At 38.6% G+C, this 15,082-nt stretch overlaps 1 protein-coding gene across 9 annotated transcripts in view; it reads left to right on the plus strand.

Moving 5' to 3' along the window:
- FBXW11 (F-box and WD repeat domain containing 11) overlaps window positions 1-15,082 on the plus strand; it is a 161,063-nt gene that overhangs the window by 135,316 nt on the left and 10,665 nt on the right. For all 9 annotated transcript variants that reach the window (XM_037799521.1, XM_037799524.1, XM_037799522.1 and 6 more), the window contains 5 exons: window positions 2,972-3,109; window positions 7,685-7,803; window positions 9,642-9,891; window positions 12,342-12,460; window positions 14,285-14,395. In XM_037799521.1, the coding sequence (XP_037655449.1) occupies window positions 2,972-3,109; window positions 7,685-7,803; window positions 9,642-9,891; window positions 12,342-12,460; window positions 14,285-14,395 (737 nt within the window). The remainder of the gene's footprint in view (window positions 1-2,971; window positions 3,110-7,684; window positions 7,804-9,641; window positions 9,892-12,341; window positions 12,461-14,284; window positions 14,396-15,082) is intronic.

Below are 15,082 nucleotides of genomic sequence, written 5' to 3' on the forward strand. Positions count from 1 at the left end.
GAAGATTGAAGTCTCAGGAATTACACTGGGTTCGTGTGCGGCAACGTGAATGACGTCCTGATCTGGTTCAATGTTGTTTTTGTGGCGTTTCAAAACAAGCTACACCTGTCTTGGGATTCAGGGACCGAATAATTTATAAAACAAGCCTAAATGGGGCTTCCTAAAATACCCATTAAAAATAACTTAGCAAACTTTTTCTTCTAAAATTCAGAAATGTATTTTAGAAAATTAGGATTTTTATAAGCATTGAGAAGCTAAGCCGTTACCTGCTAACTTCCATTTTATTTAGAATAATATTCTCATTTCTAGCAGGGTTTTGGGGAGATTCTGTTCTAGATCTTCTTTGAGGGTCAGGGATGGAGGTTATGACTCAGGTCAGGTTGTGGTTCTCTGTCCATACATCTCGGGGACTTTCTACCACAAGCTAACAGTGAAGCCTTTCAACTGCTCCCCTTTCCTGTAGTCCACTCTTCTGTAGCTTCAGGGCAATTGGGTCACCAAGTTCTAGTCACCAGTTCTTGAAAACATGTTAGAGTTGTGAAATAGCATACAGGAAATGCTTTTTGCTATGGGGAGTCCCCCACCCTCTCTTTTTTAAATAAAATTCTTTTGGGCAAACTCTTATGTAATAATAAATGTGCTGTAAATAATTGAAATAGAGTAACAAAGCTAGTTGCTGGTCCAGTTTTAAAGCAGTTGCATTTGTTTGAAAGCTAAGAACAGCCATATGAATTTTAGAGAGGACACCTGTTATATATGTAAGACATGTTGTGTATCTTTGTAATATTTTGGGTTCCTTTGGAGTCAAATTCTGCACCAAATTTCTGGGCTCCCAGAGGGTGTAGCCTGAACATTGGTAACCACTGCCAAGAGTAGCTGACCATGAATAAAACTTGTTACCAGTACACCTGCCTCTTAAGTCAGCATTTTGCTGGTATACTTGGCATGCTGAAGTGGCTCAGTCACTATGTAAAAATAAATTATTTCTGTAAATGATTCTACACATCGAATTCAGTTTAAGAAATTCTTTATATTCCAGATCCCTCTTTAAAAAGTTGATTATACAGACAGGTATGTTGTCTGCCTTAATAGAGGTAGAGAGGTGGAGTGAATTAGTGTTTTGGGTTCTGAAATGTGGGTTTATATGTCTGACATTTTACACAGTCACTGGAGTGATGAAGCTGGTAAGGAAGTTCGGACTTGGTGGCCGATGGGCAGGTGAGCATATGAGCATTTCCTTGCTCCTTATATCTCCACAGCACCTCCTTCCATCTCCTGAGTATTGGAAATATGCTATCCTGCCCTTTCTCAAGACTGTGTGTGGGAACGCTTGGAGGGCAGGGATTGTATTTCCAGTACCATTTTGTTAAGTATGGAGCCACAAATGATGGAATAGTCCTTCTTTTAAGTATAAATATATCAACCTTTCATTTCTTTTTTGAAAATTGAGAACAATAATTCCTGCCTCAGAGTTGTGATGATTAAATTAAATAAGCTTAAACTGTATAAAGCACATAGTATAGTGTTACAGTAACATAGTACCTGGCACATAGCAGACAGTAAATTTTAACATTTTGGAGCATACAGAAGCATACTTCCTTCAAAATAATGGGAAATGCTGTTTGTTAGATGTCAACAGAGCCGGTAATTTAAAGCCTTATTGGGAATAAAGATGAAATTTGTCTACTTTCTTCAACAAAGCAGCTAATAATTAGATTAAAAGCTACACAGAGACAATCTTTCAAAATATGTGCTGAAGTATAACCAGTTATTATAGTCTCTTATTGTCCCCTGATTTCAAGGATCAGGAATTTAGACCTTTGTTGTTATTAGTAGGAACATATCTTTTGATCCTAAAAAATCCGTCTCATCCACTAGCAGAAGTTAGGTCATTTAGTGCTCTGGGCATGACCCGCTTCCTCATTCAACTTTTCCCAGTGTCCCAGTCCATATTGTTCCTTTGGATGCTGGAGCTCTTCCATTTTTTACCACTCATTTTGCACTTACAGTTTATCTGGAATCGTTACTGATCTTTTTATGTTCTGTGTTTACTGCCTCATACTTCTTTATAGGCCCTGCATATTTTGATAGAAAAAGCATGGGCAAAGAATCAAGAAGAACTGGGTTTGATTTCCAGCTCATCCAATTATTAGCTTTGTGGCCTCAGGCAAATTTAACTCTGTTTTCTTGTTTGTTAATTGGTTAAAAAAAATAAGAATGTCCTCCCAAGGTTACTGTGTTGATCATTTAATAAAATAAACTTAGGTTTAGAGTACATCCAGGTCCAGATCCTGTGTGCCTAGGTGTTAAGAGTGGTGCCTCCCTTGAAGCAGCATGCTTCTTGTCAGTCTTTGTACCTCCAGTGCCTAGCACAGTACCTGGAATGTACTAGAATGTACATGTTGCGTGGATGATGGAAGAATGAGAATCCACTGCTGAAATGTACCTTTCTTACTCTAAAGGAGTTTCTAGTGTGGTGGGAGATTAAAAATAACAAAATTCTTTTTCAGTGGTGGACAGTAGTAGTTGCTCAGTATCTCAGTGATCAGAGCAGTGCTTTTAATAGATGCTTGTGTTGTCAGTATATGCTTGATGATGGTGGTACTCTTTGGCCATATATTGTAATTAGCATTAGGAAGCGACCCTATGAGTTACTATTTAGTTGTGTGTTTTGTGTGCAAATGGCATTCTTTAAACATATTGAATTTTGTCTGGGCCATTTTTCTCAAACCCAACCCTGTCTGTTGGAAATCCTATGGTAATTGCCAGACAGGCAGGAAAAGTTTGAGCGAAAACATTGCTGAGCCTAACGTCTTACTTGGAAGAAAGTGTGATTCCTCTTCACAGACACTTATGCAAACCAAGATCGGGATATCAGTGGTATGCTGTTTCTGGAAGCAGGGCCACTGTCTGAAGCCTAATACAATAGTTGATTCGCTAAAACTCATCTGTTGTCTCCTTTTTCCCCTAGACTATAGAATCTAACTGGCGGTGTGGACGACACAACTTACAGAGGATTCAGTGCCGCTCTGAAAATAGTAAAGGTGTCTACTGTTTACAGTATGATGATGAAAAAATTATCAGTGGCCTACGAGATAATTCTATTAAGGTGAATGACTGCATTTTGTTTGTATTATTTTTAGAATCATGGTTATGTGTTAGACACCAGATATGACAATCTCTCCATTTACTCCAGATTGGTTTTTATCTGGACCACTCAATCTTGGCAGCTCTTAGTGTGGTTCTAAAGAACTAGAGCCAGAGCTTTTCCTTTTAACTAACACCAGACCTCTGGACTGTCTCACTTCTTATCCTCCTCTAAGCATGTTCATATTCTGTATTCTGTTTAGGTGCAAATAGAAAATATCCCAGGACTCCTGATTACTTTGCTAGCTGGTGAAAGTGTTGCTAGCTTGCTTGTAAATCAAATCTGTTACCTTATATGGATTCTGAGAGGGCTCAGATGATAACACAAAAGAATGATAGAGCAATCCATATTATTTTTACTCACTTTTCAATAACAAACTGGATTATTTCTCTGTGTTGACATAATCTGCTTGACGGCCAGACCTACTGGTTTTATTTTACATTGCTTGTAGCTTATTTTCTCATGTTTAAGAAAACATTGGGTTTGTTTTTTTTTTTAACTTTTTTAAAATTTGAGGTATGATTTAGATACAGGAAAATTCCTTCTTTTTGATGTAAAGCTCTATGAAACAAACACATAGAGTTGCATAACCATTACAGCAATCAAGAAATAGAACTGCCCCATCATCCCCCCAAATTCTGATATGCTGCCTGTTTGTAGTCAACTCCTCCCCTACATCCCCCTAGGCTCTGGCAGCCACTGATCTTTTTTCTTTTCCTATAATTTTGCCTTTTCCAGAATGCCCTATAAAAAGACTCTTGCACTTAGTCTAGTGTATTTCAGATTCATCCATGTTGTGTTTATCAGTTCTTTCCTTTATATTGCTAAATAGTTTTCCATTGTATGTGTTCACCACAGTATGCTTATCCATTTACCCATTGAAGGAGATTTGTGTAGTTTACAGTTTTTCACAATTATGAATAAAGCTGCTATAAACATATGCATGTAGGTTTTTGCGGGAACCTAGGTTTTCAGTTGGGTAAAAACCTAGGAGTGGGCTAGATTAGTAAGTGTATCTTCCACTTGTTAAGAAATTGCCAAACAGTTGTCCAAAGTGATCGTACCATTTAACATTACCATCTCTAATGTTTGAGTTCCTTTTGTTCTGCATCCTTGTTAGCACTTGATGGTTTCAGGTTTTTTGCTATTAGCTTTTCTAATAGGTGTGTAGAGATATCCCGTGTATTTCCCCAGTGATTGATGATAGTGAGCATCTTTTCGCTTATTTATTTGCCATCTATAGTCCTTGGTGAAGTTTCTGTTACAGTCTTTTACCATTTTTTAAACGAGTTGTTTGTTTTCTTATTAATGAGTTTTGAGGGTTCTTTATACATTCTGGATACAAGTTCTTTGTCAGATGTCTGTTCTGCAAATATTTTCTTCCAATCTCTGGCTTGTCTTTTCATTTTCTTGATGATCTCTCTCATAGAGCAGAATATTTTAATTTTGATGAAGTTCAGTTCATTAAATTTTTCTTTTATGGGTCAAGTTTTTGGTGTCATATCTAAGATGTCTTTTGCTGGGTTTCTTAAATCTGTAGATTTATATCTTTCACCAAATGAAAGTTTTTGGCCATTATTTTTTTAAAATATTTTTCTGCTGCCATCTATTTCTCCTCTCCTTCTGGAACTCCAATTGCACAAATAATAGCCCTTTTATTATTGTCCACAGTTGTTTTCATCTTTTTTCCCCTCTCTGTTCTAGATAATTTCTATTGGTCTATGTTCAAGTTGACCAATTTTTTTGTGTTTCATTTCCATTTGACTATTGACCCCATCCAGTGAATTTTTTTTTATTTCAGATATTTTATTTTATAGTTTCTCTGTTGTGAACTTCTGTCTTTTTTTTTTTGCATCACATATGTTTATCTTTACCTCATGGAACCTAGTTATAGTAGCTGCTTTAAAGTCTTTGACGATGTCAACATCTGCATAATCTCCAGCTTGGCATCTGTTGATTGTCTTTCCCCCTGGAAAATGATCACTTTTTTTTTTTGGTTCTTGGTATGGCAGGTAATTTTGGATTGTATCTTGGACCTTGTGGGTGTTATGTTGTGAAGGCGGTGGGTCCCTTTATAATCCTCTGGGGGAGTGTGGATGAGTAGTGTTAAACAAGCATTCGTTCAGCTAGGTTCAGAACACAAGTTCTGTCTTGACTTCAGCAAAGAGGCGGGCAGGGGTGGGTGGGAATGGATGGGTTGGGGAGTGGTTCTAATCTATTTTCTGCTTTTCAAAGCCTTTCCCTGCTGCTTTGGGTCTGTCTTGGGCTTGTACCAGGTAGAGTTAGTCTGAGACATCAGCAGTGGTTTAAATATCAATTCACTCTTTAGAGCATTGACTGTGCTGGTTTGGTCTGTCCTGTGCGTGTGCAGCACAAGTGTGAACCCAAGATCTGTGCTATATGGGTTCTTATAGAGAACTAGGGGATCCCTTTTTCTGACTCTTTCCTCTTTGGCACTTCCCCAAGTCTCTTTGGGCCATGGGAACCCTTTTTCCTTTTTGGGATCTGCTTTTGGGTCAAAGTCATGTGAGGAAAAAAAAAAAAAACAAACAACAAAATTTCCTCATGCGTTCTTTGGCCCCCAAGGGGTCCCTTTTCTAGCCCTTTAGTCCAGAAAGACGGGTTTTTTCAGAATTTTAGTTGCCTGTGTTGTTCCTCCACTGCACATCTCCCTGATTGGGGCCTGCCTCTGGCCAAAGCTACAATAGAAAGAAAAGGGAAAACAACAAATAACGACAATGGTAAATTCAACCCCATGTGGGTTGCTTCTACAGATTATAACTCCTTGCCACAATCCGCCTGCCTTTTCTTTTCCCTTTTTTTTTTTTTTTTTACTTTTTGGAGTCCTCAGCTACTTGCTTTTTGTATTTTGTCTAGAGTTTTTAATTGTAATCAACTGGAGAGAGGCTTTAGTGGGCTTTCTCCATCTTGGCCAGGTTTTCTTTATTGTTTTCTTTTGGCTAAAGAAGTGTGTGTGTGTGTGTGTGTGTGTGTGTGTGAGAGAGAGAGAGAGAGAGAGAGAGAGAGAGAGAGAGAGAAACAGTGTAATTTCAGTAATTCAGATAACTAGGGCAAAGAACACTAAAATATAGAATTTAAAGAAACTGCTTTGTTGTTTTCCTACATGTATGGCAGTGTTTCTCAAAAGGTTGATGTGAATCTAAAGGTTGTTGATAGGCATTCTAGGCAAAAAATAATTCCCTTCAAAGAAGTTTAGAAAACACTGCATCCTATATTTCCATGTTAGAAATTCACAGGCTATAGTAGCTTGTAAAGGCTCCGAGAAGGCCTACAGTAGAGACACCCAGTGTCTCCCACTTCCCCAAATTTTATTTGACCACAGAACTCTATTTTTTATGTAATAACTTGTTGATAGCCCTAACCTGTGACCACAAATATACCCTAGAAAGAGTGACATACATTATTATTTAATTTTGATAATTCTACTTTAAGAGATAGATAAGAATGGTTTATAATGAGATTGTCAAAGCATAGGCTGACCCTGGGCTTGCCTTTCACTTGTGATTCTAAAGGAGTCATTTAAAGAAGCATACCCGTGTTTGACTCAGGCTTACATTTGATTTATAAGACAAAGAATAGTAGAGCAGAAATGCACTTTACAGAGTTTATCTAGTCTAGTGGTTAGAAACCTTTTTTACATTATTCTCCATTAGTCCTTGATTACTAATCACTCTTTCAAAATAACTCAGGCTCCACTAGGTCAGAAATTAAAAGCAAACCTTGGCTGTTATGGAAAGGCATTTAAATGTCTATAGCACTTGTAATATCTTTGCTATTTGCAGTAAACTTTAGGGACATTGCAAATTATGATAGTTTTGTTTCAGTAGTAAAGAAATAGGTCCATAGAGTCCATTTTTAACAATCCAGTTGTTAAAAAAAAATCACTTCCCATCCCCCATTATATATGGATAATACTGAAAATTTGGAGAACACTGGAAAGATAAAAAGAAGGGAGAAGAAGAGTACTCAGAGTACCCTAAAAAGTATTATTAACACTTTATTGCCCTTAATCTATTTTTTTCTTATTTTAAATAAACATAGTGGTGATGTCACTATCCAGACAATTTTTATTCTGAGTTTTTTAAGCTTAACACTGTAATGTAAGCATTATACTTTTTTCATTAAAAGCTCTTCATGGTTTACTTTGAAATTTTTCTGTAATGTTGAACATCTCAGTTTTCATTTTTGTAAACAAACATAATGGGTTAAGAGGTATGAAATTTTAAATCCTCTTATTAGATGTTTTCAAATTGTGTTCCAGAAGGTAAGCCAGCTCTTTTTACAGATTTTATTATTAAAAAGTTTCCTTTATAAGGCTTTTGGTAGGTGTAATGAGTACAGTAGTTAAGGATACAAAGTAAACAAAGGAGCAAATCTGTTTTGGCATTTCAGTATTGCCTCTTTTCCTTCTTGTCATTTCCCCCCTCTTGTGATTCAGAAGATAAGATGAGACAATAATATTTACCAAAATGTGTTACACTAAATCACTGTTTGTGGTTGATCTTATCTCAATAGATTTGGGATAAAACCAGCTTGGAATGTTTGAAAGTGTTAACGGGACACACAGGCTCTGTCCTTTGTCTCCAGTATGACGAACGTGTCATTGTAACCGGCTCTTCAGACTCTACAGTGAGGTGAGTAGTTTGGCTTCATTGGTCTGAACCTGTGTGCCTTCTCTGAGGAGACTGAGATTCACACCGTCTTGTGGCAGAGGCATGCACTTACTTTGCATATGTTTTGGTATGCTATATTTCGAAAACACTTGGGTTATTTTGTTTGATTGATTGTTTTGAGCAAAGTAAGCAGGAAAGTTAATTTTTGCTAACTGGGTCCTATTTGCCGTGGCATCCATTATAGAGTTGGCAACATGCTTTCCCAGAAAATGAAAGCACATTGCCTAGTATTTGGCTGGTTTTCTCCTCTGGGGAGATTGTGGGCCAGAGGAAAGAAAAGGAAGGCAGCAGGTGTTCTAGGAGTATGTGGGTAGCAATCTATGAATACTGGAAAAATCATAAGCAGATATTTGTAGAACCCTTTGAAAGACACAGAGAAAGTAAAATTTGAGAGCCAGATAGTGTGCTAGGTGTTTTTTGTAATGCTAGCCTATTGATTCTCCCTTCAACCTTTCAAAGTAGGTAGATGTCATCTCCTTTTTTATATAGCTGAATTAAGAAACTGAGACCAGAGAGGTTAAATAATTTATCAGTCACCTAGTAAATTTCAAACCTGGGATTTGTAGCAGTCAGTACTGTCTTCATATGATGTAGCCTTTGCATTAATGGAGGCACCAGTTGTCAGTTGCCACCTCAGGGGCATCATGATGAAGATGAAAAAAATGCAATGTTCTACAGTACAAGGAATGTATCTTCTGCTCTTTGGGAGTTGAGAGTGGAAAGGGAACATTGTTGAGATTCAATCCTAAACTGCTGGGGCAAGAACATTTCCCCACATAGGATGAGCTTTGGAATTGGGTGTAGTGATGAGCTCATGAGCCTCAAGATTGAGTGAAACCTCAGCTGGACAGCTGGTGGCTTGGGGAAAGCATGTGATGTGGAGGAGAAGCAAATGCCTCTTCAGGGCTGAGTCACATACTTTGGGTGTTTTATAGGAGCACCTTAGGGATAGGAAGAGTCACTCAGTCTGTTTTGGGGTTCCCACATTCTCTTCCTTTCTCTCCTCTCCTTGTGTTTGTTACTTTAGTACTTTTGTTACTAGTCTCTTTCCACATCCCTGGTTTCTTTCCCCATCCCAGCCTCTCAGCATGCCTCGTGTTCTTTTGCTGATGCTGTGCTTCTAGGTCACTACTTCTGTCATAGATCATGTCTCAGTCTTAGAAGCTTGAGTCTTTCCTCTTCTGCTTTGTGTGAACGTCTCCTCTTAGGAGACTGGGATTGCTGAAAAGCTGTGATGTGAAAGTGCTGCCCCAAAGAACTCCATGTTCCAAGGGTGAAGCAATTGGGAGGCAGTGGCTTTGTCTGTAAAACAGTTGGGTAAATAAATGAGTTTGGGATTTGATGAGACATCACAACTCACTATTTCCAGTTTTCATGGATAAATAATAAACTGTCAAAGGTCAAAAAGAACCTTAAGCTTGGAACTGTTGCTAATTCCCCAAGCCTCCTTCCTCCTTTTATTTCAAACTCATTGCAAAGCCCACCCACTTGAGGAATCATCTTTTGCTGTCAACACAGGCCTGCAAACACCATCCCTGAATACCTGACTGTCAGACCTAAGCCTGGGCAGAGCCAGAATTGGCCTTCTTTGAAAACACCTCAGCAACTTCTCAGCAAATAAAGAAATGGCTTCTGGAAGCTCCTTTTGAGCATGTCCTTAAATGTCAGCTCCCAATCCCCAAACATGAGTAGAGTCCACACCACCCTGGCCTATTAAGAATGAGCCCAGGGCTCAGACATCAGAATCTCTTCCTGGCTGTCTCAGTAAATAAGCACCATGCTTTTCTGTTCTCATCTAGAGTCTGGGATGTGAACACAGGCGAAGTTCTGAATACACTGATCCACCACAATGAGGCTGTATTGCACTTACGCTTCAGCAATGGACTCATGGTGACCTGTTCCAAGGACCGCTCCATCGCCGTGTGGGACATGGCTTCTGCCACCGATATCACTTTACGCCGTGTCCTGGTTGGCCACCGTGCTGCTGTCAATGTGGTAGACTTTGACGATAAGTACATCGTGTCTGCCTCTGGTGACAGAACCATCAAAGTAAGTCTGTCTGCAGTCCCTTTTAGAGCAGAGAGAGATCAGAGGTGGCTCCTACTAGTCTGGTACCTTGCAAGATAATAATTCTCTTCTCTTTGCTAATGGACCTCCATGAGGCCATCTCAACGGCATGCTCCTAGAGTCACAGGCAAGATGGGAGGACAGAGTTGTAGCTCAAGATAGAGAACAGTCTTCTATCCCATGAAATGACATTGTTGATAATCTTTTTAAGGGAAAGACTTGGGCGTGTTCTGTGTGCCAAGAGCGCTTTAGATTACCATCTCACTTGACACTCACTGTACTCCCGTGAGCTAGATATTGCCTCCATTTCCCAGAAGTGGCTCAGAGAAGTGAAGAACTGTTCTGGAGATCATAAAGCTAGTTAGTGGCAGAGATGAGCTTTGATTCATTTGCCTAATTTTGAAAGCCGGCATGCCATATACCCTGGGCTAGATACTAGAGATAGGATGATGAACAAGGCAGGTTCCTGCCTTCAAGAAGCTTCACACTGTGGGAGGGAAGGAGACTCGTGCTGAGCAATTGTAGTCTAGGGTGAGCCACAGCATATGGTCATTGCAGTTTTGATCCCAGTATCCATGTGAACTTTTAAAATTTCAGCTTTCTTATATTTTTATAATGGCTTTATTGAGCTATAATTTATATACCATAAAATTCATCATTTTGAAGTGTACAATTGAGTTGGCCTTTATAAGAACATTCATAATGTTGTGTGACCATTGCTGCTATTTAATTGCAGAAGATTTTCATCACCCCCTCCCCAGAAAACCCCATACCCATTAGCAGTCACCCCTTTACCACTCCCAGTCTCTGCAACCACCAATCTACTTTCTCCCTATGGATTTGCCTATTTTGGACATTTCATATAAATAGAATTATACCATATATGGCCTTTTGTGTCTGGCTTCTTTCACTTAGCATGGGTTCATCTATGGCATAGTTTGTATCAGTACTTCTCTTTCTATGGTAGAATAATATTCCACTATATGGATAATACCACATTTTGTTTATCCATTCATCAGTTGATGGACATTTGGATTGTTTCCACTTTTTGATGAATAATGCAGCTGTGAACACTTGTGTACAAGTTTTGTGTGGATATATGTTTTCAATTACTTGTGTATCTACTTAAGTGTGGAATTGCTGGGTAATGTTGTAAGTCTATATTTAACATTTTGAGGAATTGTTAACCTGTTTCCAAAGAGGCCCTACTATTTTCCAACCCTACAGAAAGTGTATGAGGGTTCCAGTTTCTATCTGTCCTCACCATCACTTATTATTATCTGTCTTTTTTATTATAGTCATCCTAGTGCATATGTAGGGATATCTCACTGTGGTTTTGCTTTGTGTGACTAATGATGTCGAGCATCTTTTCACGTACTTATTGACCATTTATATGTCTTCTTTGGAGAAACATCAGTTTAAATCCTGTTCCCATTTTTTAATTGGGTTGTCTTTTTATTGTTGAGTAGTAAAAGTTCTTTATCTATTCTGGATACAAGTCCTTTGTCAGATATATGATTTGCAAATATTTTCTCCCATTCTGTGGGTTATCTTTTTGCTTTCTTGATGTGTCCTTTGAAGGACAAAATATTTAAATCTTGGCCAAGTCCAATTTATTATTTTCTTTTGTCACTTGTGCTTTTGATGTCTTATCTAATAAGCCACTGCCTAATCCAAAATCATGAAGAGTTAACTGTTTTCTTCTAAGAATTTGATAGTTTTGGCTCGTCTATTTAGGCCTCTGAGCCATTTTGAGTTAACTTTTGAAAATGGGGTAAGGAAGGGGTCTAACTTCATTCATTTGCAGGTGGATATCCAGTTGTCCTATTTATGTTAATAGAGCTACAAATGCAGCTGGTAAAATAAAAATAATTTAGGGCACTCTGGTTGCTTTGGGTTTCTGTAATCAGCTTGTAATATAGTTAAATGTGTCAGTGAACATCTGAGTCTTGGAGATGATTTCATAAAAGGGGATTATTTATTCTGCATCCATAATATTAGGAAGGAGTGTTCAAAACGAATGGAGCTCTTAAGCTATCCTGGAAAAGAAGACGATATGAAAGGTGAAGCTTTTTTACATCAGTTACATTGGATTTGACATGTCTGCTGGAATAAAAACATAAAATCTGGCCCAAACTCTTCCCTCCAGGCAAATGAATGTCTAAACCATCCAGGAGATGTTCTCTTTGTGAAGTTCTCAAGGTCTGGAGACTTCAAAACTTCCCTCTGTATCTCATTCCAGTTCTATCACGCAGCAGCCAAGAGAATTTTATGCTGTCCAACCTGTCCCTCAGCTTCCCAACTTTGAGTTAGACTGCATTTCAAAATCATGTATTTGGGTCATTCTCAGACGCTCCAATTGTTAAAAAGGTTTATTATGGGAGGGCTTTTCTGTGTTCATTTCTCAAAAATATTGCTAATTTGTTATACAGGTGTGGAGCACGAGTACCTGTGAATTTGTTCGTACTCTGAATGGGCACAAGCGAGGCATTGCCTGTCTGCAGTACAGGGATCGGCTCGTTGTTAGTGGATCATCAGATAATACCATTAGGTGGGTAGATGGTGTGCTGACAGAGCAGGTTTTTTCCCATGGTGTTGACTCCTTTCCCAGTCCAAATGCTCAAAAGACTCAGAATAAATGGGATGCTTCACATAACAACATTTTAGGTACCTTTGATTAATCTATTTGGCTCTGCATCCTAAAGTGGGAAAATTGTGTACACCCTGAGTGTTCTTCCAAGATTCCCCGAGTGTGTAATGTTTTATAACCTCAACTCTACCCAGGATCACCTAGTACCAGAGCTCCTCAGAACAGGGTAGAGTGCTCCAGCCTGAGTCTTCTTTCCCTTACCTGTGCACTCTTGCCTCCCTCCCTAACAGAGCTCTCCCAAGACTGCATTACAGAATCATCTGCTCCTGTTTAATCATTTGTTTTACTTCCCTTTTTTCTTCCCAACAGTCTGTCTCCTTGCTTTCTAATAATGATGGCCATCCTTAAGCATTTTATTTCATATTAAATCTTCCTGTAGATATCTATTTAATTATCCCAAGTCACTCTCCCAACACATGGTAGCAGCTTTACATAAACGATCATAACCTGGAGATTCACAACCAAATTGCCTAATATTTGACCAAAATGAAGACATAAAGGTTATTTAAAAAAAAGTCAGTGAACCACAACGAAAGAGCTATAACTGTAAATTATCATTTTAAGTTTTAAGATATCATTAGAGTAGAACTTGAATCTTGTTTTGTTACATTCCTCATGCTTTGTGATATTACCTAATGTTTCAGCAATAAACAATCCTTAACTTTCTCATTGGATTCTCTGAGATTTTACAAAAAAATAATGTATAATGCTGTACAGCTGATAGAAGGGAACCCCTTTGGAGTCACCTTTACAGTGCTGAATGAATCTATTCACAGTAGATTACAGAAACTATCTCTGCTGACACTGATAAGACTTGCAGACGGCAGATGTGGGTAGAATATTCATTGGATGTATGACAGGAGTTCCTGTTGGAGAGGCTAAGAAAAGGTCATTATAGAATTAGTTTGCTAACTTTATTTTGTGCATACTAGTTTGCTGTGATTTCCTTTTGCAATTAATGTAGAAAAATCAGTGTAATGAAAAAAGAAAAAAAGTCTCACTTCAGAATTGTTATACAGATTATATGGAGAGAGAATGGCTGGATGTAGTCACTGGGTTTATATTTCTAAGACATTTCATATACCTAATGAGAGTTTCCCATTCTAACTTTGTAAACCAGACAATGCTCCCATACAGAATGTATCAAGGAAGGAGCGTCCCTAAGCCTCATCAGGAGAGAGACCACCATGCTGGCTCACCAGTTCTGACCTTAGCGGGCCTCATGGACTCCTGGCTGGAAGTGCCTGGGGTGGAAGCCGACCTCCCCAGCTACATGTATTGTTCCCACGCACCCCACCTTACTTGCATGCTCTTTCTCCTTTACTGCCGGTAATCCCTTTCTTCCTGAGAAAATCCTTCGTAGACCATTTTGGCAACATGGTTTCATCAACAAAGACATCAAGGACATGCCTAGGAACTAAATATAATCATAGTTTCTTGTTTGTTGATCTTATTTAAATATTAAAATACGCACATGGTTAAAAAAAATTTTGAACTGTATAAAGTAAGGCTTCCTTCCCAGTTATTGCTTATGAGCACAAAAGTGCTGTAATAGTACATATGTACATATGTACCTTGCATACGTGTAGTGTGTGGACCAGGAGTGAGATAGATTTAGAGAATTCTAGGAAGTGAAAATCACATATGGGACGGACATAAAGGAATTTAGGATAGTGTGACTCTTGTGTGGAAAGTCATTTCTCAGAGGTCCATTTTTCATTCAAGGCTATGGGATATCGAATGTGGTGCCTGTTTAAGAGTCTTAGAGGGACATGAAGAATTGGTCCGCTGCATCCGGTTTGATAACAAGAGGATTGTCAGTGGGGCCTATGATGGGTAAGTGCTTTAAACTTTCAAGTGCGTTGCTCTGACTGTATCAGGAAGAAAGAGACCTGCTGTATATTAAGCAGCTGTGTGTGTGCCAGGTCCTGTGCTAGGTACTTTCTTTGTAAATGGTGGATGGCAGCTGATCAGGTGAGGACACCTAGGCCCAGAAGGATGAACTGTCTTCCCTAAAATGACACAGTAGCAGAGGCATCATGACTCCTAAGCTTATGCTTTAGACATTGTTGTAAAATGAGGGTGTAACTTAGGCTGTAGGAGAACTCAGTTCTTTGCCTTAGCCCTAAATTAAATCAGGCTTTTTTCTTTTTTTTTTGGTCAAGTTAAAAGATAAATTTCTTCTTTTCTCCTTTTGGTGAATTGAGCAAATCTTCTAAATAAGCCTCATGATCTTTTAAATGAACAAATGGCGGTTGTAAACCTTTCAAGATGACCTTATATATACCTCACAAACAGTTTAGTTGGTCTGTTTATACTCCTGTTACTAACTTTCAGCATTTGCTTAGTTTGGAGAAAGGTATCTTTGGAATTTCACACAGAGCTCTAGCCTCTGTCAGCAGCACCTCCTCAGCCCCAGAGAGCCCCCTGATTAATGAGTTTGGTGACATAGATTATCAAGTCAGGACTTGAATTCACATAGTTAGAAGTTGTCTTCTTGTCTCCCTTTAAATGATATTGCAG

Source organism: Choloepus didactylus, chromosome 11 (genome assembly GCF_015220235.1).
Source record: "Choloepus didactylus isolate mChoDid1 chromosome 11, mChoDid1.pri, whole genome shotgun sequence".
Taxonomy (NCBI): Eukaryota; Metazoa; Chordata; class Mammalia; order Pilosa; family Megalonychidae; genus Choloepus; species Choloepus didactylus.